The following is a 21,203-nucleotide window of genomic DNA, read 5'->3' on the forward strand; positions in this document are numbered from 1 at the left end:
CAAATTTTTAATGGAAAATATAGTTTGAGATATTTCTAATTTTTAAATTATAAATGAATGAAATATAGTAAATATAGATATAGCACATAATTTTTCAATTATAGAAAAAATATGAATTTAATCAGAGATCTGCAAAGGCATCTTTTGCGCAGTCCGGCCAAACCCGTAAAAGAAAAAAAAATCGGCCAGGTTTTAAAAAAATTTTTTTTTGACCCGGCCTGGGTTGGGTTTTATATTTTTAGGCCCGGCTCGGATATTTTTGAAATATATGCCGGGCCTGCAGGTCCGATATAAATAGATTGGTGACACACTCCAATGTGTGTTTTGTGAGAAATAAAATGATGATGTCCTACATTTTTTAGTTAATTACATTTTGAAATTAAGCAAACTCTTTTTTGGGGGGTTATAAGTTAAAAAAGTTATCAAATAGTCTTATTTTTTTTTAAAAAAAAAAGCTCAAAAATGCATTTTTTAAATACTTATCATCAAAACCTAAAACTCGATATTAACTGTGCAAACTACGCAGATATTCTTATAGTGAGCAAGAATTGAGTGTTTCAAACGCTGCGTTGCAAGCGCAAATAAAGCATTTCAAATGACCTCGAGCAAATTGGTTAAATTACCGTTTGGCGTTAGCAACCATTTAAAAAAACGCAAATAGGTTTGCTTTATCATTACTTCTTTTATTCTTCGCTTTGTAATATTATATAAAAATGTAAAATAAATAACGGTTACGTTTTTTTTACTAAACATTTATGCCAAAACGTAAACTCTCAATTTGGTCGACTATTATACTATGGCATATTACTAAAACCGGTAAAGGTGTTAAAGTTAATCTGTGCCCATGATGTGGAGGGGGGGGGTAGAAAGTTAGTCATGGAAAAAATAAGAAATTATGAACTGGTATTTTTCTTGTCCTTTATTAGTCTAGTGAGAAGCGAGGCCGAACTGGAATTTTCTGGGAAAGGTGGCATCTCCTCGAGAACCACTGCTAAAACATCTGGGGATACCACATTGCAGAGTTGCACGTATTCCACGGCCCTTTGCTGGATCTCTGGATCTGAAGAACGGATATTGGAATCGGAATTTAGCACCTTAAGGAAAAATAATGTTTTTAGAAAATGATATATATAATATAATACAAGTAAACTCGGTTTTTTTAATATTGAAAATATTAAATTTATAAGGAAGCCATTTAATATACTACCTCAAGTAATTGATATTCGACCACACTTATTAAATACACTTTAAAAATTTTCATATACCCCCCTGTTAACGAAAAATTTATTATTTTCGTATAAAAATTGTGTTACACCTAACAACACCTTTATAACTGTGTTTATTCTGTGTGAAATTGAATTAATGAGATTTTTGCACACATTCTGAGATATCGGTTTCTATATAAATTCTAATTCATTCTTCAAAGATTTCTTTGAGTAAACCTCAAATATTTACAATAGGTTTGAGATGATCTTATGATTTTAAGGTTTTAACAGGTTTAGAAGTATGACAATGAAATTCATCTTAATGTGATTTGCTTCATGTTACAATAAACGAGTTGATGATATCTTGATATTTAACAATAATAATTATATTATTTAAAGAGAACACATCCTAAACCTTTTGCACTCACGCGAACCTATATGGAAACTTAACGGTTCTTAGCAATCATGATGGAAGGTTAGTGCTTAAATCGTATTGGTACTGTCTCAAAATCAATATAAAATTTTGATCATTGCTCCCTTGTTTATTTTACATGTTAAATTTATATATTATATATGATTGAACAACTAAAAAGTGATTTTTAGTGCCTTCCCCTTTATTATTCTTATTTGGGGAACAAGATTTTATCTCCTCGCGAAAAAAAACTGGCGCACGTGCGTTTACCATAGGTTGGGTCTTAGACCAACGTGCTAAATAAATAGATGCTAAAAAATATTTTCTTCCTAGGCTATATGAAATAACACATATAAACAACAAATTTTTTCTCCTTTTAAAATGAATATCCAATCGAATATAATTTTCGTATATAAATTAACATGGAAAACTTGCCTCCGTAGAAAGCCTCTAAAATCATCTTTTTGAAGGTTAGAAATACCGAATTTAACAACCATTTTTTACAAAATCTTCTAAATTAGTTTTATTTTTAGATGCCTTTATTCTGAAGAAGTTCAAAAAACCTATATTTTTATATTTATGTCTCTAATGGTAGATTGACTTATGGCTGGCGAATTAATTTTGGTAAACTTCTCCCATAATTTCCTCTCGTATTTGAGTTGATAATGATCTCAGGAATATATAATCCATTAAAAGAAAACAAAATTTAAAATGTTTATAAATAAAAATTAAATTATACAATAATTGTTTTTTAATAAAAGCAGACGATAGTTAATTTTAAAAAATATCGGGTAGATAAATATGGACGAACATTTTGGTTATCATAGCGTAATGAGCAAATATCGACAAATCAAGGCGACATTTGTTTAAAACTCAAAAATTAAATTCTAAATGTATTTCTACATTAAATAAATCATATATAATTGCATTAATTAAGATTTTAATTAAAAATTAGTACTGACCTTTCTATATGAAAATTAATGTGAGTAAAAAAAATAAATAAAGGGTGGTGGCATACCGACATGGCGTAGTAATGTTATATACTGACTGTTTTATAAAATTCAAACACCCCCATTTTAGAAATCTTAAAACTTTAAAAATATCAAAAGTTGAAAAAACCCCTAATTTGGAAGCATCCAGTTATTAAAATGTCTTACAATTGGCTGGCTGGGTCAACAGATTAATCGGAAAAAAAATGGAAGACAGACAAAACCTGCAAAATCTCTTCCTTGATTTCGGGGAAGAGGTTAACGAATTTAACGTAAGTAGATAAAAGTAGAGCTTTGGTCTGGTTTGAACACAGATGGAATTTGGAGTGCAGAGCCGCGAATTGCAAGGCTGGTCCCGACCTAGGATCCCCGGCTATCAGGTTACCGAATTCGCCTAGTATGTAGCTTTATCGTTATTTAAAAAAGTCTGATATATATAGTGAAAAAAAAACAATTTTAACTTAAAAGTAGCTAAATTAAGTTGTATAACACTAATAAAATTAAAAGAGCAGTTCATTGTAATAATTTTAAATTTGAATAGAGATTTTATTCAGAAAAGATAGGACAGATGCTGCCAAAATTCTTATTAAATTATATTTAAAAAAAAATTTCTTTAGTTACGTTTTATAACGAAGGATAGATAGAAGAATTAGAAGGATTTGTGGAAATTTTTTTAAAAAATATATTGATTTCTTTTTACCCTCCGACTTTGATCAAATTTTCATGGCAATAAAAGTAGTCCACCACATTATGATCATTGGGATTTTGCGATTTTGCCGTCACCGGAGGTCTCACCAGGGCTTCGAAAACCGCCTTTGCCGCGTAACCCTGGTACACGGGAAATAAAATGGAGATGAGAGGTGAAAATAAATTAATATAAGATCCTAATTTTAAGCATTAATTTAAATTCGTTTCTCTGGTCGTTTAAACCTCATCACCTCCAAATCCAATATATATAAGATTAATGAAAGAGAAAAATAATGAATAAAACGATTTTTAAAGAATCTAAAACTTGAAGGTCTTCGTGGTTAACTACAATTTGAACTGCCCGGTACCAGACCTCTTCGCTGACGTGATCGCCCGCCATTCTAATAAGATTCAAGATAGTGTCGAGGTACCAGGTCCTATCCTTGGCGTACCGCTCCGCCAAAGCCGCCATTTTGAGAACGGTCTCCTCTCGGGCGCCATAATCGGCAGGGGCTACACAACCCTCACCTTAAATAATTATATTATTTAAAATTATCGAATTATGTTTTCAGCGGGGAAACTATAAGCCACGGTCTTCCATATTTAAAATATAAAACGGCCCAACCTAGAGGAGCAAGCGGGGAAAAAGCTAGATCGTAGCTCAACGACTCAGCTAATTTGTTTTGAGGTGTGGGTCAGTGCCTCGAGATTGAGCCGATATTGCGAAACTAGGCATGGGTGTGGTCATCAAAGTTTGAAACCAGTATCAGAAGTGGGACATGCATGACCCTTCTTTAAAAAAAATTTTGAAATTGGAACCTGTACCCATTCATAGATTTCAGGGATAAAACGAGCCGAAACCGGTTATAACAATGGTATTCTTGTATGATTCATTTTAGGTGGTTTATCTAATGTTTTTTTTAAAAAAATAATATCCCACGCTTGGAACTAGTACGTCTTATTTTTCAATTAAGAAAAAACACCGAAACCAGAACCTCCATTCAAAAAAATAATAAAATTTAAAACAAAAACAGCGAATTCGGGTTTCAAACCTCAATACCAGTTACCACTAAATCAAGTTACGAAAAATTCGATTTTCTTTTATTTCTAAGTTTTTTTTTCTCCTTTAAGATCCAAGGTGTAACTTTCTCATATACCTCCTCTTCCCCATTTATTTTGAAAGAATTACAAAAAAATAATGAAATGAAAATGGGAATGTAAGGGGAGGGGAAAATAGCATATAAATAAGGAATTTTTATTTACGAAGAATACATGTAAATGACAAAAAAAATAATAACAAGGAAGTTAACCCAAAAAAAATTGTCCACGATTCCTAAACTAAATTTTATATAAACTGTATGTAAAATTAAGTGACCATGACAAACACACCTGTCAAATAATCGGCCAAAGTGGAGCAAACGAACTCGCAGTCTGCGGGATTGGGTCCGCAAGAGGCGTATAGAAGGTCGGCGGCCCCTCGCCTTACACTCGGGTCCCGCTCCCCTCTCAGAGCTCCAACTATGTGATCGCGATTACGGGTTACGGCTGCGCTTATAGGATCCGCGCGTGATCCGCAAGAACTTAACAAACAAACAAAAATAAATAAAAATAAGATTAAAAATTTGTATTGGAAAAATAAGATCGACTTTTTATTTTTTTACTTCATTCCTAAAGATAAAAGCATGTAATTAAATTTATAAAATAGTTGATTATTAGATAATTTCCATTCATTCTTTTCCATATTCTCATTTCTTTCTTTCTTTCCTTCCTTTTTTTTCTTATTATTACCCCGACGAGACCGTGACGAGCGATCCGAGAGCGGAAAGCGCGAGAAAACGGAGATTGGTTTCCCTATGTTGCAGAAAGCGGCCCAAAATATCGCAAGATCGACGAATCAAGGATGCTTCCGTGATGGGGTGATGACTTTTACTGGTAGTAGTCGAAGTGCTAAGTGCCTAAAAAAAATTAAAAATAAGTTTCCACTATTAATTTATATATATTTTTAGTTATTTAGAGATCGAGAATACTTTGTAGGTTAAGGCTACACCAGAACATTCTGACGGATAAAAAAATCAAAAATCGAGCGTTGCAAAATATATTTCGAAAAATTCGGATCACAAAAATATTATCCCTCTATTTATCAGTTAGTTGTGTTATAATTCTGAGCCGCTTTTGAAAAACGGCTAACTCTCTATTTAAGCCGGAAAAAAATTGCCTAAGCCTCCAAATTTCGCTAATAGATGTCTAGACATTTGTACTATCTGTGAGCCAAATCTTCAGGCTTGCGTAATATTTTTCTGGATAAAATACTGAGTTAGCCATTTTTAAAAATCGGCTCAAAATAAGACGTTAACAATATCTGAAACTATGTCCGGTGGTTGAACAAGAGATTTAAGAGCCGGGTAGCATAACTAACTTGTACAAAATTATTTTACAGGTCCAACTTCATGCCGACTTTTACTAAAGAGTAGCTAATTTCATAATATTTATGACATAATTGTAAATTTAATATGAAATCGCATTTTATTTATTTTAAGTATTTTTTATAAATTCCGTAGTGATAATTACTAAAATAATTTGATCATGTAGTTGGGTAATAAGACTGGGTTCGTAAATATAACTACAATATATAACTTAGTGAAATAATTATGCAATTAGGGATAACACATTAACGAAGGTTACGTTGTACCGTTTTATAAAAGTTTTAACTCGCTTTTATCCCCAAATTTTGCCCTCTGATTCAAAGAATAACTATGGGCAAGTGGAAGAAGAGAAAAAAAATTATATATAATATAATCATCACAAAATTGATTTTAATATCATCTTTTAGGCAGGCATAGCATAATGCTACCTCTACAGTTTTTACAAAAAATCAAAAAAAAAAATTATTTTACAACTGTCTTTTGAGGAAGTTAAAAATATGGCTCTTAGAAGATTCCAGCAATGTTTTCGAAAACGGACGTTACATGTATCTAAAAACCTTACTGTATATTATATTGTCTGTTTTTTAAAAAAAAATTAACCTCTCCTTCATCTCCTATATCTCCATCTTGGGCATAGGTTTCAATTGAGCTATAAAGATGGGCCACTAAATCTATAGCTTCGAATAGCACAGCATTACGCGCGTTAGAATGCTGCACCTTTTTGGATTTTGGAGGTTCGGTTGCCTGTGATAAACATTTTTGTATTAAAAAAATAAGAAAATTAAATTTAGTAAAAAATTCAATAAAATGTCATGATACGGAAATATTTTTTTATCAGCATGGAACACCAATAGAATTTAAATTAAAGACACCTATCATGTCTAAAAAAGGGGGGGGGGGCAATGATTAAAATATTTTAGGGTATAATTTATATGTGAATAGTTTATTTAAATTTGGAAAAGTATGATGGAATGGGGAGGGGGGGGGGGGTGTATAATTAGGATCATTAAATAAAAAACCTTGAGTAAGACGGTATCCAAGCATTCAAGCAGCTTAACTTTCGTGGCAGGTTCGAGGCCAGGCCCAGTCCAATTCTGAAGTAATCGGAGCAATTGAACGCAGAGCCAAGGAGCCGGTACAAAGTAATAAGTGTAGTCCTGTAAGTCGGTGTAAGAAGCCGTTACTATGCGAGAGAGCCTTGAGACAGCTAAGTTGGGGCAGGCTGTAAAAATATAATGTTATAGCATATTTTTAAATGAGAATTGGACATAATCTCCCCCCTCCCTTTAAATTAGAATTTTTAAAAAAGTGGGTGTAACTTTTGTAGGCGCCCGGGTCGAGCCCCACCAATTCGTTGACGAGAGGACATGCCGCGGTAACGACTCCCAAATGCTGATCGTTCAGTAGGTGGACCACCCGCCCAGCCCATTCAGGCATATTTACGAGGTGCTCGCGATGTCCGGAGCGGAGAAGCTTGAGCAAGCAAAGTGAGGCGCTCTGCTTCACGCTGTCGCTGCTGTCCCCTGTACATAATAAGTTTGAAATTAAAAACGTTTATGAGTCTCTAAATCAGAATGAGCTGATCTCTTTTTTAGAAAAATAAATTAGATGTCAAAAGATATCGGCAACCTGACAGATGAGAGAACAAGTTTTAAGTTGTATATAATTCGATTCGAATAAACGTTCCCATCGTAGTCTTTCTTATTTATAATCTTAATATTACTTATTTAAATTCGCATTCGTTACTAGATTGATCAGAGGAGCAAAGGAGAATTTAAAATAGTTTAGTTTTGCAGTGTGAAGTGCTTATAGTAAAAAAAAATAGAAAGAAAAATATGGAAGAATTTTGTTTTATATCATTTATAAGGCTGTGTCCACATTCGCAAATTTTAATGAAATCGTATGGTGCTAAATTTTTGAAATTTATAATATAAAATTTTCCAGAATTATGTTTTGGCCATGTTTTTATTTTTATATTTAAGATTGCTTTTTATTTATTTTTTATTAAAGTTTCTAAAGTTTGTAAATTAAAATTTCATATGTTTTGGACTGGACACCGCCTAAAATAAAAAAAATACATTTTTAAAAAAATTAAAATTGGCTAAAATGATGAATATATTTTTTTTTAATTTAAGAAGGATGTACAACACAAGGCCTTAATAATAAAAAAAAAGTGCTATAACCTATTATTTGTAAAATTTCAAAAAATACTAATTGGTGTTTCGGTCTAGAATTGGAGTGTTCCAATCGACATTTTCAAAATTTTTGAGTTAGAAGTGGTTAATAACTTATTTATTCCCAAAATATATAAAAATAAAAACTAGATTAAAAAAATATTAATTTATTGTCAAAATTGATCAATAACTTTTTCCTATATTTTATTTTAAACTTTAATGTTGATTTTCTCATTTTAAACATTTGCGATCGATTTGGGTCTTTTGCCTCAGATGCAAAAAATTCTTCTAAGAGTTTTTTTAAATTAAGTTATAGTTATAAGGGTGAAAAAAATTGCTAAAGTTGATATGACTAATAGGCAAGTAAATGATTTGTTTATTTTTTGGAAGGTGAGATAAATAAAACATAAAAGAATAAATGAAATAAAATACGTGCTACTATAGTTTTGTAATAAAATTTTTTTTAAAACGACCATAAAAAGGGAAAATAATTATTATATGATGGATCATATTCGTAAATAAGTAAATTAGGGAGGTTGATAAAAAGCCCGATTCGGGTAGTTTTTACTTGTGACCCGATAAGGATTTTAGCCAACCTAATATTATGTAAGCCTAGAGATTTGACAAATAGAGGTCCAACCCTTTCTGCCACCCAATAGCGAAATCTATGGGCTTAGGTGACATTATTTTGGCTATTAAATCTTAGATTCGGGTCGGCTTTTTAACAACTCTTAAGCCACTAAAGAAAAAGAATAAAGAACTTAAACGCTGTATATATATAACTAGAAGACTAGTAGCTATGTCTTAGGGAGAAAATGCGATCATTTTTTTTGTCAGAGATTATAATTTAAGCGATAAGACAGTAGGGAAAAGAAATAGAAGCCTCAAGAATCGTTATCTTTACCGGTGGTCAATATTTTGGGGATATCCTGACCGAAGGCTTCGGCCATCTCTTTCGAAGATCCAAGGTTGGAGATGCAATTGAGAGCCAAGCATACGAATACGGGATTTTTGCTGGAGAGATCGTTCTTCAGTGCTTGGATGACAAGTTTCATGAGCTCGTTGTGGGGGCTTATCAGAACAGATATGAACAGGTAGCCTATTTGCTTCTCTGTGTACCTTGTTAATTATTTTGTTATATTTATATATATAAAAAGGGGAATATATTATAGATGGTTAAATATGGTTTCGACTCCGGCCCAGCTGTTCTTATAAATAGAATTTTTAATAGCCTTTCTTTTCTTCTGCAGATGATTTTTTAAAGAAAAACTCAATTTATATACGTTAGGTTAAAGGTGATTAACTAATACTTTTTCTATTGAACGTCAACTTCTCTTAGAGCTTACAAAATATTTTTTTTCTCAAAAATCACGAGAAAATTTATCGTTTTTTTACTTATTGGAACTGAGCAAATTAACGGCCTCCATACGTCCAAAATCGATGTCGTGACCGAGCAAGAATGCGAATAGAAGCTTGCAAACGTATTTCTTCTTTTGATAGCCATCCAGAGTTCGATCCCCGGCGAATTTAGCCCTCACGTGAGCTAGTTCCTTAATTTTTAAACGCGTTTAAAAAAGTACAAATATAATATGATGGGCAATCAAATTCAAAAACTTTTTTAAAAAAAAGTCAACTCCCTCCATTTATAAAAAAAAAATCATCCCTCCGGTCCTTTATTAAGTATAGCCTTGTATTAAAATATAATTGAAATGGCATTTCGGCGAGCCACACATTAACTGGTAAAGATGACCATCTATGACAAACTTTCAAGAAAAACTTATAAGGAAGAAGATTCTTGATTGGATTAGAGGTATTCAAAAATCTAAATTTTAAATCTAAGCCCAAATAGGAATGTTCAACAAATCAGCTAGTTATTATTAATATATTTTATTTATGCAATTTTGAGAGACCAAATCTGCTAGAAGAATCCAAATTGTATTAACCATAATAAGAAATAGACAAAAAGGAGAAACCTTATTGACCCGTTTGATTTCCGCTTCACGCGACTTGCAGTTCCGAATGTCACCTATAAAGGTAGCGAGGCCTCGCATACCGTCGGAGTTAGCCCCTGCACCCGATAGCACTCCTCCCGCGGCGCCAGCTACTCCCCCGACCACGCTACCCAATACGGCCGCCGCTGCAGATGATGCGGAAGCAGATGCTGAAGACAGTGCAGAAGTAGCCCCAGAAGAGCCCATGCTGCTATTACCACCACCGAGTTTCATGACAGCTGGCATTTGGAATGGATGGTTAAAAATGGTGCTAGGTATGTGTATGTGTGTCTAATGTGTTCAAAGCGGTGTCGAGAAGAATATATGAGGAGACATGAATAGTATTCGATAAGTTAAGGTTTTCATGAGATTCAGACGTTTATTTTTGTTGATTAATGAAAGTAAGTAATTTAAATAGGAGTTTTTGTAAAAAAAAACAGGTAAAATCAAGATATTTATGTATAAAATTATGAAATTGACGTTGTTTGATTTTGTGGTAAGCCTAACGCTTAAGTGGTAAGTAAAATAGGATAAGCGATTTATGAATATTTATGTGGTAGTTTGGTCCGGGGTATTTGTAGAATATTAATGTGGTAGGTTGGTCCGGAGTATTTGTAGAATATTACGAATTACACTATTTACAGTGATCTGTCGAATTAATTAGTTTATCGTTTTGATACAAATAGATAAAATATATTATTTATTTTTAAATAGCCACAAACTGAGAAGAAATAAAGACCGATAAATTTATATTTAAGTAGGTGATAATCGATAAAAAATTTTTTTTAGATGAAATCACACGCCGAATATTGGATAATATGGTTTACCAATCGCTATTAATTAAAAAATGCTTTTTCTATTGATTAATATGCGATTTGGAGATAGGGTTATTCAAGTATGTTGAATGTTGATTGATTTATTTATCTGTTGCAAATAATATAATAAAATAATGTAATTTGATTCTAGATCCCATCTAGAGTATACTCAGATCTAATTTAAGACCCCCCCCCCACTCTCTTTATATAAATATATTAAGTAACCCTGAGTGAATTCTATAAAGGCATTTTTGTATCTTAAGCAGAGATTTTAGGTTTTTCTTAGTGTAGGGGTGCCCAAATTGGGCAGGTTTACTTTAATGTAGTGGTAAAATTATATAAAAGGAAAAAAAAATGAGAAATGGAAAGAGAAACGGAAGGAAAGAATAATTCAATAAAAGTTCAAATTAAACCCACCTAAAAAAATGATGAATATTGATTTTAAAAAAATAATAAGCTAAATATTAACTGAGTATAGTATCTAAAAAAAATTCCTTTTTTAGAGCGATTTTAAAAATAATTTTATCGATTTTTTTGCTTAGTTGGTACGTTAAATTATCTTATTTAAAATTATGTTATATTTCTAAATTCCTCCCGATAAGTGGTTAACGTTCGAGTGTATAAGGCGCGTGGTTGGGTGGGACATAGCTCACCCGCCATTTTACGACTGTTTATTTCACTCAAATTTGTTATTTAGTTTTGATATTTTAAGACATTTATTCAGTTAAACCTTAAATTAATTTAAATGTAAAAATTAGCATATAAAGTTGTTTTCAAATAATTATTGCCTCCAAAAGTGTCTATATCTTACAAAATCATTCAATAAAAAAAATACGCATTAAACTTTAAAGAACAATTTCGCATAAAAAATAGAATAAGGCCAAAAAAATCAACGGGTTTTTGTATCGTTGGCTAAATATTATATTGTTCTATATCCACATTTATTGCAAAATAATTATTTTTTCGATAAATCAATTCTTCAGTATCAACAATAAAAATGTTAAAATAGAATTTAGAATGATTCTTTTTGCATATTTAGTTTTTTAAATGCTGTCCTAAAAAAAATTTTTAAAAATGGATACAGAACATTATAATACTCATCTGCTACGCCACTGTATACACCACTAAATTCAAGGGTTAATATGATTAGAAATTAGGTTAACGAGTTTGGAAAAGCATAACATGCTAAATAATCGGATTATAAAAGATCTAGAATTAAAACTAGTTTTTCCTTTAATTATTTTTCGTGGTAAAAAAAAACAAATTGCATGCATGCATAAAAAAAATCGTCTGTGTTTTAAAAAAACCTAGATAATTTATACATATAAATATTAAATGGAGAATATATCACTCTTTAAATTCTTTTATCTTTTAATTACAATAAAACATGTGAGAACAATAAATTTCTAATGAGATTAAGGAGTTCAAAAATGATTTACGTAAAAATAAAGTATTAGGTATCTAATATGCTATATATATTAATTCTTTAGAATCAAATTATATGACGCCTAGAGAAGAAGCCTGACGTCCAGCTGTAGATTAAACCGCCCTTCATATAGGACTTCCTGTCCAGCGAAAAATAAGGTGACTAAATGTAAATTGTTAAAACTGCTAAAATTTCACAAAAATTGATCATTTAAATCTTAAAATATCTAGATTTTTTTTAAACGAATTTTATTATTTTTCCAATTAACTAATAAATATATACAAATTTCATTATTATAAAAATTTTTACAATTAATTTCTTAATTGTTTTCTAAGTTTTCAGAATTAAAAAATTTAACGCTTATTTTACTAAAGAATAGGGGAACATAAATCATATCGGTTTTAATTATTTTTTTAAACCTGTCATTCTAGGTATATTTTTCAAACAAAAAATATTCGAATATTGGGATTTTCGCTTCATTATTGTGCATATAATAATAGCGTCAATTTTAGTAAAAATAACTAACATAATCAAATAAAATAAAGCTGTGCCGGTCCACAAATTTTCCACCAATCAGATCCGATAACCGATATTTATATTGATTTTTATTTAGCATCTAACCTTGAACATGTCATAAATTTTCTGTTTAAAAAATATCCAACTAATTCACGAATGATTAAGTGTATTTTATTCTCCAAAATTTAATAATCAGATTTAAAAAGTGTGCAATGTTTATAGTTAAATGTTATGTTGCTAAATGCCTCGATTTCGCTTATTCTAGGGCTAAATCAAGAATTTAGCCAATAAAAGTCCAAACCTTTCTGCCATATGCGGGCAAAATCAATAAGCTTGGGCAATTTACTTTTGGTCAAAATATCTTGAATTAAACATCTTTAAAAATTGGCTAAATGGATCCGTTTAACAGCACTGTGGAGATGTTTAAAATCATTTTCTTGTCGCAAATAATATCATCAGGGATGTGAACCCTTCGACAAAAAAAGGGTCCATGTCCGAGGGTCCAGTAATAAATTTAAAAAGGACCCGAGTTCAGGTTTCGGGTTCAGGGAACATAAAAATAATGACTCAAAATAAGACTTTTTTTTCATTCATTTTTTATTATACTTCAATATATACACATTCATAATTCAAAATGTAATAATTTATATTTTAAATATTTTATTCAATCGCACAATCATGATATCTTCTAAAATATCATCCTTGAGATTTCCACGTAAATTAGACAATATATATTTCAACGATGAAAATCGACGTTCTACGCTTACCTAAAACAGATAGTCGTTTTTATAATATATAAATTATTGTACTTATGTCGCCGGTACAGCCATGACGATTCTAGACAAGGTATATAATTCTGGATATATTGAAGAATTTTCCTCCCAGAATTTTAAAATATTGTATCCCTATTTATTCTCTTAACTTCTGAGAACTATTCTATTAAAGATACAATAGACATTTTTTGCTCCTTTCTATCTGATGAAAATTTGATTTTTTTTTCTCTATCTAATAGTAAAATTTGCAGATCATCAATATTGCTATCATTATCATTGTTATCGCTACAACCAGTAGATATTGTCGTAGCCTCCAATATATTGTAAATAATAGAGTTTTGGGTATGCCATAAATCCTCAAGATGGTCTATCTATAGCCATTTATTTTTGCTCAATACTCAAGAAAACTTGATATCGAGGGTCTAAATATATTGAAGCATCACTATTTTGTAAATATTGTTGCTCTCTAATTTTCATATTTTCTAATATTTCATATGAAAAAGAACTTGTAAATCTTTCTAACTCTAATCGACATCTTATCCATATGCCATAAAAATCCGATAAACATAACTGTTCTGCTTGCAATCTTAATGTAGTTATTTTTAAAGGAACCAACAGACTAATAAGGTCTTTTATTTGATTCCAATCATCTTCTGACAAAATGACTTCACATGCTTCTATAATAAAATCATTAAAGAAATCTTTCAAACTTATTAATCGCTATAGCATCATACAAATAAAGGACCAACGTGTTGTGCAATCTACTATTGCCATTTGCCGTTTCATAGATTTTAATATTCTTGCAATTGGGGAGTTCTTAAATATTTTACAACATCCCTTGCTTTATCAATTATAGTTTTATAGTGATCATTTTTTAGGGAATCATTAATAACCAATTGTAGCGTGTGGGCTGCCTATCTGATACAGTATATTTTTGTGGAGAAATCTTTTATGATTTCCTGTAAATCATTTTAACTTATGTCCTCATAATTATCAACATCATCATCATATCATCCATTTCTTCCAGTGAACATTCATTTAATAATTTGATTGAATTTACTAGATTAGCACATTATCCGTAGTAATTGTATAAACGTTTCTTATAGGCATATGAAATATATTTGTTTCTAATATCATCCTTTTTATATTTTCAGAAGTTGAACGCTCTTTAATCTCCTTCATAGCTTAATTTCTTAATATTATATTATTTCCTTTTATATTACTGTATATTTATTCCTAGAATATTTCTCCCTAATCTTTGGGCGGAATCAATTTTTAATGAAATTAATTTGTTTTTTGTTTCTTTTATTATTTTTGCTTGTATTTTTTTTTGATTCAATAACCACTAAGTCCTTAATTTTAAAAAGGTTAATTGATTTTCCAATTGCCTAACTAATAGGATCAATAATTTTTTTTAAACCAGAATCATCAATAATATTGAAAGGTCCACCATTTATTGTAAAAGCTCAACTAAAACATTCATCAAATTCTCCTCAGACATTTGAATATGAATGCTTTTTTTAAAGCAAAATTTATCAATATTATTTTCACCCTTCTTTACAATACTGACAGTAGACTTTGTAACAATGTCTTCTTCCAAAAATTTGGTTTTTCTATTTAAATATTCCTCAAAGATTATAGAATGATGTCTTTTTAAATGTCTTTCCAGGTTAGTATTGTGTGAACCTTTTATCATTATGTGGCAGGTTTTGCACTCAGAATCCCCTTTAGTTGCATTATAGTACTCTAACAAAATACCTTTTATTTTATACTAAAAGAGATGTTGTAAAATATTTAAGAACTTCCACAATTGCAAGAATATATAAATCTATGAAAAGTCAAATGGTAATATTAGATTGCACAACATATTGGTCCTCTATTTGTATGATGCTAGAGCGATTAATAAGTTTGAAAGATTTTTGTAATTAATTTATTATAGGAGCATGTGAAGTCATTTTGTCGGAAGATGATTGGAATCAAATAAAAGACCTTACTAGTGTGTTGGTTCCTTTAAAAATAACTACATTAAGATTGCAAGCAGAACAGTTATGTTTATCGGATTTTTATGGCATATGAATAAGATGTCGATTAGAGTTAGAAAACAAGTTCTTTTTCATATGAAATATTAGAAAATATGAAAATTAGAGAGCAACAATATTTACAAAATAGTGTTGTATATGCTTCAATATATTTAGACACTCGATATTAAGTTTTATTGAGTATTGAGCAAAAACAAATAGCTATAGACTATCTTGAGGATTGGATTTATGGCATACCCAAAACTCTATTATTTACAATATATTGGAGGCTACGACAATATCTACTGGTTGTAGCGATAACAATGATAATGATAGCAATATTGGTGATCTGGAAATTTTACTATTAGATAGAGAAAAAAAATCAAATTATCATCAGATAGAAAGGAGCAAAAATTTTAAGTTTTAAACAAATTAAATTTTGTTTTTTTAGTATGAAAGTAAAAGATATTTTGTTAGAGTACTATAATGCAACTAAAGGGGATTCTGAGTGCAAAATCTGCCACATAATGATAAAAGATTCACACAATACATACCTGGAAAGACATTTAAAAAGACATCATTCTATAATCTTTGAGGAATATTTAAATAAAAAAACCAAATTTTTGGAAGAAGACATTGTTAAAAAGTCTACTACTATCAGTATTGTAAAGAAGGATCAAAATAATATTGAAAATTTTTGCTTAAAAAAAGCATTCATATTCAAATGTCTGAGGAGAATTTGATGAATGCTTTAGTTGAGCTTGTTACAATAAATGGAAGACCTTTCAATATTATTGAGGATTCTGGTTTAAAAAAATTTTTGATCCTATTAGTAAGGCATTTGGAACATCAATTAACCGTTTTAAAATTAAGGACTTAGTGGTTGATGAATCGAAAAAAATACAAGCAAAAATTATAAAAGAAACAAAAACAAATTAATTTCATTAAAAATAGATTCCGCTAAAGATTAGGGAGAAATATTTTAGGAATAAATATACAATATATTAAAGGAAATAATATAATCTTAAGAAATTTAGCAATGAAGGAGATTAAAGAAAGTTCAACTTCTGAAAATATAAAAAGAATGATAATAGAAACTTTAAATAAATTCCATATTCCTTTAGAAACGTTTATACCATTACTAAGGATAATGGTGCTAATCTAGTCAAATCTATTAAATGAATGTTCATTGGACGAAATGGATGATATAGATATAGATAATGATGATAATAATTTTGAGGACATAAGTGAATTTGACATACCGGAGATAATATAAGATTTTTCCACGAAGATATACTGTATCAGATGTGCAGCCCACACACTACAATTAGCTATTAATGATTCCCTCAAAAATAATATCTTTAAAACTATAATTGACAAAGCAAGGGATGTTGATAAATATTTAAGAACTCCTACAATTGTACGAATATTAAAATCCATGAAAAGGCAAATGGCAATATTAGATTGCACAACCCGTTGGTCCTCTATCTGTATGATGCTAGAGCGATTAATAAGTTTAAAAGATTTCTGTGATGATTTTATTATAGGATCATGTGAAATCATTTTGTCAGAGGATGATTGGAATCAAATCAAAGACCTTACTAGGGCGTTGGTTCCTTTGAAAATTACTACATTACGATTGCAGTAAGAACAGTTGTGTTTATCCGATTTTTATGGCATATGGGTGAGATGTCGATTAGAATTAGAAAAATTTACAAGTTCCTTTTCATAGGAAATATTAGAAAACATGAAAATACGAGATCAACAATATTTGAAAAATAGTTTTGTGTATGCCTCAATATATTTAGATCCTCGATATCAGGTTCTATTAAGTATTGAGCAAAAGCAAATGGCAATAGACCATCTCGAAAATTTATGGCATAACCATAACTCTATTATTAACAATATATTGGAGGCTTCAACATCTAATGGTTGTAGCGATAGTAATGATGATAGTTATATTGACGATCTCGAAATTTTATTATTAGATAGAGAAAAAAAAATAAAATTATCATCAGGATCAAATAGAAAGGAGAAAAAAATATCGATTGTATCTTTAATTGAAAAAATTCTCAGAAGTTAAGAGAATTAATAGGGATAAAAATATTTTAACATTCTGGGAGGAAAATTCTCTAATATATCCTGAATTGTATACCTTGTCTAGATTCGTCATGGCTGTACCGGCGACACAGGTACAATAATTTATATATTATAAAGATAACTATCTATTTTAGGTCAGCGTATTTTATTCTTTGAAATACATATTGTCTAATTTACGTGGAAATCTCAAGATGATATTTTAGAAGATATTATGATCGTTCGATTGAATAAAATATTTAAAATTTATACATATTTCATATTGAATTATGAATGTGTATATATATTGAAGTATAATAAAAATGAATGAAAAATAAGTCTTATTTTGAGTCATTATTTTTAAGTTCCCTGAACCCGAACCCCGGACTCGGGTCCTTTAAAAATTTATTACAGGACCCGGACCCTTTTTTTTGTTGAAGGGTTCACATCCCTGCAAAAAATGTCTATTGTATCTTTAATAGAATAGTTTTCAGAAGTTAAGAGAATAAATATGGATACAAATATTTTAAAATTCTGGGAGGAAAATTGTTCAATATATCCAGAATTATATACCTTGTCTGGAATCGTCATGGCTGTACCGAAGACACAAGTACAGTAATTTATGTAATATAAAAATGACTATCTATTTTAGGTAAGCGTAGAACGTGAGTTTTTATTGTTGAAATATATTTTGTCTAATTTACGTGGAAATCTCAAGGATGATATTTTAGAAGATATCATGATTGTGCGATTGAATAAAATATTTAAAATATAAATTATTTCGTTTTGAATTATGAATGTGTATATATTGAAGTATAATAAAAAAATGAATGAAAAAAAAGTCTTATTTTGAGTCGTTATTTTTATGTTCCCTGAACCCGAAACCTGAACTCGGGTACTTTTTAAATTTATACTGGACCCGAACCCAGACCTGGACCCTTTTTTTTGTCGAAATGTTCACATCCCCGATTTTAAGTTCCTTTTATTAATTTATCATTATAAAATTTTTCATAAAAATAAAATTAAAGAAAACATTATATATTACAACAATAAAAAAAACCAAAGACATTTTTAAAAAAATATCGGGTCATTTTTAAAAAATATCGGCCAATATTAGCACCGATCCTATCCGATATTTAATCTCAGCATACCTTACCTTGCGGTGTTGTTAAAGTAGCGCGCTAATTTAAAAAAAAATAGCTATAGCGATAGCTAGCTACTTTCAATTTTATATAATAAATACACATAAAATTTATATTAAAAATCTGTTTTAAAAAATTTAAAATGTCGAAGATAGAGATTGATATTGAAAATAATTTTGGTACAGATCATATTGACAAAATAATTTCCCTGGAAAATTATATGGAATTTCCTTTTCCTAAATTAAAAAAACATTTAAATCTTGATAAAAAAAATTAACAAAGGGTATAAATTTCGTTGTAAGCTGTGCCGGAAGGTTCAAAAAAGACTAGTAGTTTCAACTTAAGGAAACATGTAAAATTAATATATCAAACAAATTTAACATCAACGTGAAGTCCATTCCTTAATCTTTAAAATAAAATTTGAATCAAAACTGTTTCTAATACAATTTTTTAGATAGATGAGTGTATGTGAAAGTTGATTTTTTAATTAAAAATTACAAATAATTACTCATTTTATATCATAAGACTCATATATTTAATGTATTTTATAAATTATTATCTGTATGTTAAACGTGTATGTTAAACATACTTAAACGTTTAACACTGCGACCTTATATGAATATTTATCTTATTGAAGTATATCGTCGGTATCATAGTATTTTATCTAAATCAACTTTTTGCATATTTTTTTTTCTCGATAAATCAATTCCATTTAGTACTATTTTTTTCCATATCAACAATTATGATGATTATTTAAAAATAAAAAAAATTAACGATCAATTTGGAATAATCATTTATAATGAAACAAAATGAGTATTTCAAACGCTGCGTTGCAAACACATATAATGCACCCTAAAAGGAATCGTCTAAATTGGTAAAATTACGTTTGGCATTAGTAAATATTTAAAAAAAACGTGGTTTGCTTTTTTTCAATACCTTTTTATTCTTCATTTTGTAATATATATGTAATATAAAAAAAAATATTAACTTAATTATATATCTCAAAATGGAATATTTAGAAATTAAAGAAATAAAAAAGCAGACGATAATATAATTTTCAATGACAAATCTTTTTTTTAGAATCTTTAGGACTCATTTATAGTAAATAAATGCGTAATATTCAAGGGTGGCCTAATTTAACGCTATCGAAATCACGGCTAGTTTTTCATAACGTTAATAATTTTTGAAATTAGTAGCGTATGTTTTTCAAATTTTATCATAGCGTTATCATCATAACGCTCCATTTTTATAAACTATACTTATTTATTGGCTTGATTTTGAAACGCAACGCTTGAACAAAACGCGTTTACTGTAAATGAGGCCTTAGTTAACATTTTATCGACGATATTAATAAATGAACCTCAATTTAAACAAGGATGCGTTACGTTTTCTTATTAAATTACGACAAAACGCAAACGGTCAACTTGCGTGAGATATTATATTTGCATTGCATTGTTATCCCTTATTTTAAAAAAAAAGGTCGAGTGCGATCTACTATGCATCTTTCCCCCAAGAGCGGAACCACCAAGACGAAAAAACATGATCCATGCTGGTATTCGAACGCCATCGGAAAGTGGCGCTCTAGCCGACTAGGCCAAAGACGCTTTCCGAAAACCACTATTATTCAAATACATATTATAAATTTGGCAGTCCCTATCCAAATGAAAAATAAACAATACAAATTTGATAGATACTACCTTAGGCAGTACCTTAGCTTATTCTGCATTATTTTAAAAGTTTAAATAAAAGTATAATAAATTGGGCGGGTTAAACAAAATTTTCAAGATAAAACCTATGGGCTGATAAGCATCGGGTTAATTTTTTAAACAATTTTTAGATGTCGGCAAGTTGTGGTTTGATCATATTCCATGTAAACATTTCATCCTCACAAAGTTATTATTAAAAATCGAATCAGCTGATATCGGTGATCGGGCGATATCAACTTGATATCGATAAAATAGTCGAAAAGGCCTGTAAAAGGTTTATATTTTAAAATTAAATTATATGATATTATTACTTTGATAAATGGAAAAAAGATATAAAGAGGCAACTAATATTCCTAAAGGGCATTTATATTTATTTTTTTTTTAAAAAAAGAGCTTTGTGAATATGTTATTTTATCATGTCATTATTTTAAAAAATAATAATAAATAGCTTTTGTTTTATTTATTATAAATTTTAATTATCCTAGACGTAATATGATCGAATTTATTATTCCTGATATAAATCCCAGAACACTTGACCAATGGAGATGCCATCGCCAGACCGGAAGCAACCCGCATTAAAATGTCCCGTGTACTTAATTTTTTTTATTAAAGAAAACTAGTTATTTTAAAATGTTAAAATCGAGATTGCGTCAATCGATAATTTTTTTTAATCGATTCAATTCGATATTATAAAAACCGATATGATATTTCGATCGATATAATTTTTTTTAAATATAATAGCTATCCTCTAAGCTCACTTATTTTTGTGATAGGTAGGTATGAATATAAATCAAGGATCCGAACCAACACAAACCCTTAAAGCCGGATTAACATAACCAAATTCCACAAA

General features: G+C 29.8%; 1 protein-coding gene across 1 annotated transcript in view; it reads right to left on the minus strand.

Annotated features, from left to right (window-relative positions):
• Nucleotides 1-21,203, minus strand: part of LOC135922551 (AP-2 complex subunit alpha-2-like) — a 30,488-nt gene that overhangs the window by 6,631 nt on the left and 2,654 nt on the right. Inside the window, exons 2-13 of the mRNA XM_065456941.1 lie at nt 9,864-10,805; nt 9,286-9,440; nt 8,795-9,009; nt 7,036-7,239; nt 6,736-6,938; nt 6,317-6,460; nt 5,082-5,248; nt 4,683-4,873; nt 3,619-3,821; nt 3,307-3,434; nt 2,831-3,011; nt 902-1,094 (exon numbers count right to left, since the gene is read on the minus strand). Of these exons, the coding sequence (XP_065313013.1) occupies nt 902-1,094; nt 2,831-3,011; nt 3,307-3,434; nt 3,619-3,821; nt 4,683-4,873; nt 5,082-5,248; nt 6,317-6,460; nt 6,736-6,938; nt 7,036-7,239; nt 8,795-9,009; nt 9,286-9,440; nt 9,864-10,127 (2,248 nt within the window). The 5' untranslated portion in view covers nt 10,128-10,805. The remainder of the gene's footprint in view (nt 1-901; nt 1,095-2,830; nt 3,012-3,306; nt 3,435-3,618; nt 3,822-4,682; nt 4,874-5,081; nt 5,249-6,316; nt 6,461-6,735; nt 6,939-7,035; nt 7,240-8,794; nt 9,010-9,285; nt 9,441-9,863; nt 10,806-21,203) is intronic.

Source organism: Gordionus sp. m RMFG-2023, chromosome 1 (genome assembly GCF_954871325.1).
Source record: "Gordionus sp. m RMFG-2023 chromosome 1, tfGorSpeb1-WG-v2, whole genome shotgun sequence".
Lineage (NCBI taxonomy): Eukaryota > Metazoa > Nematomorpha > Gordioida > Chordodea > Parachordodidae > Gordionus > Gordionus sp. m RMFG-2023.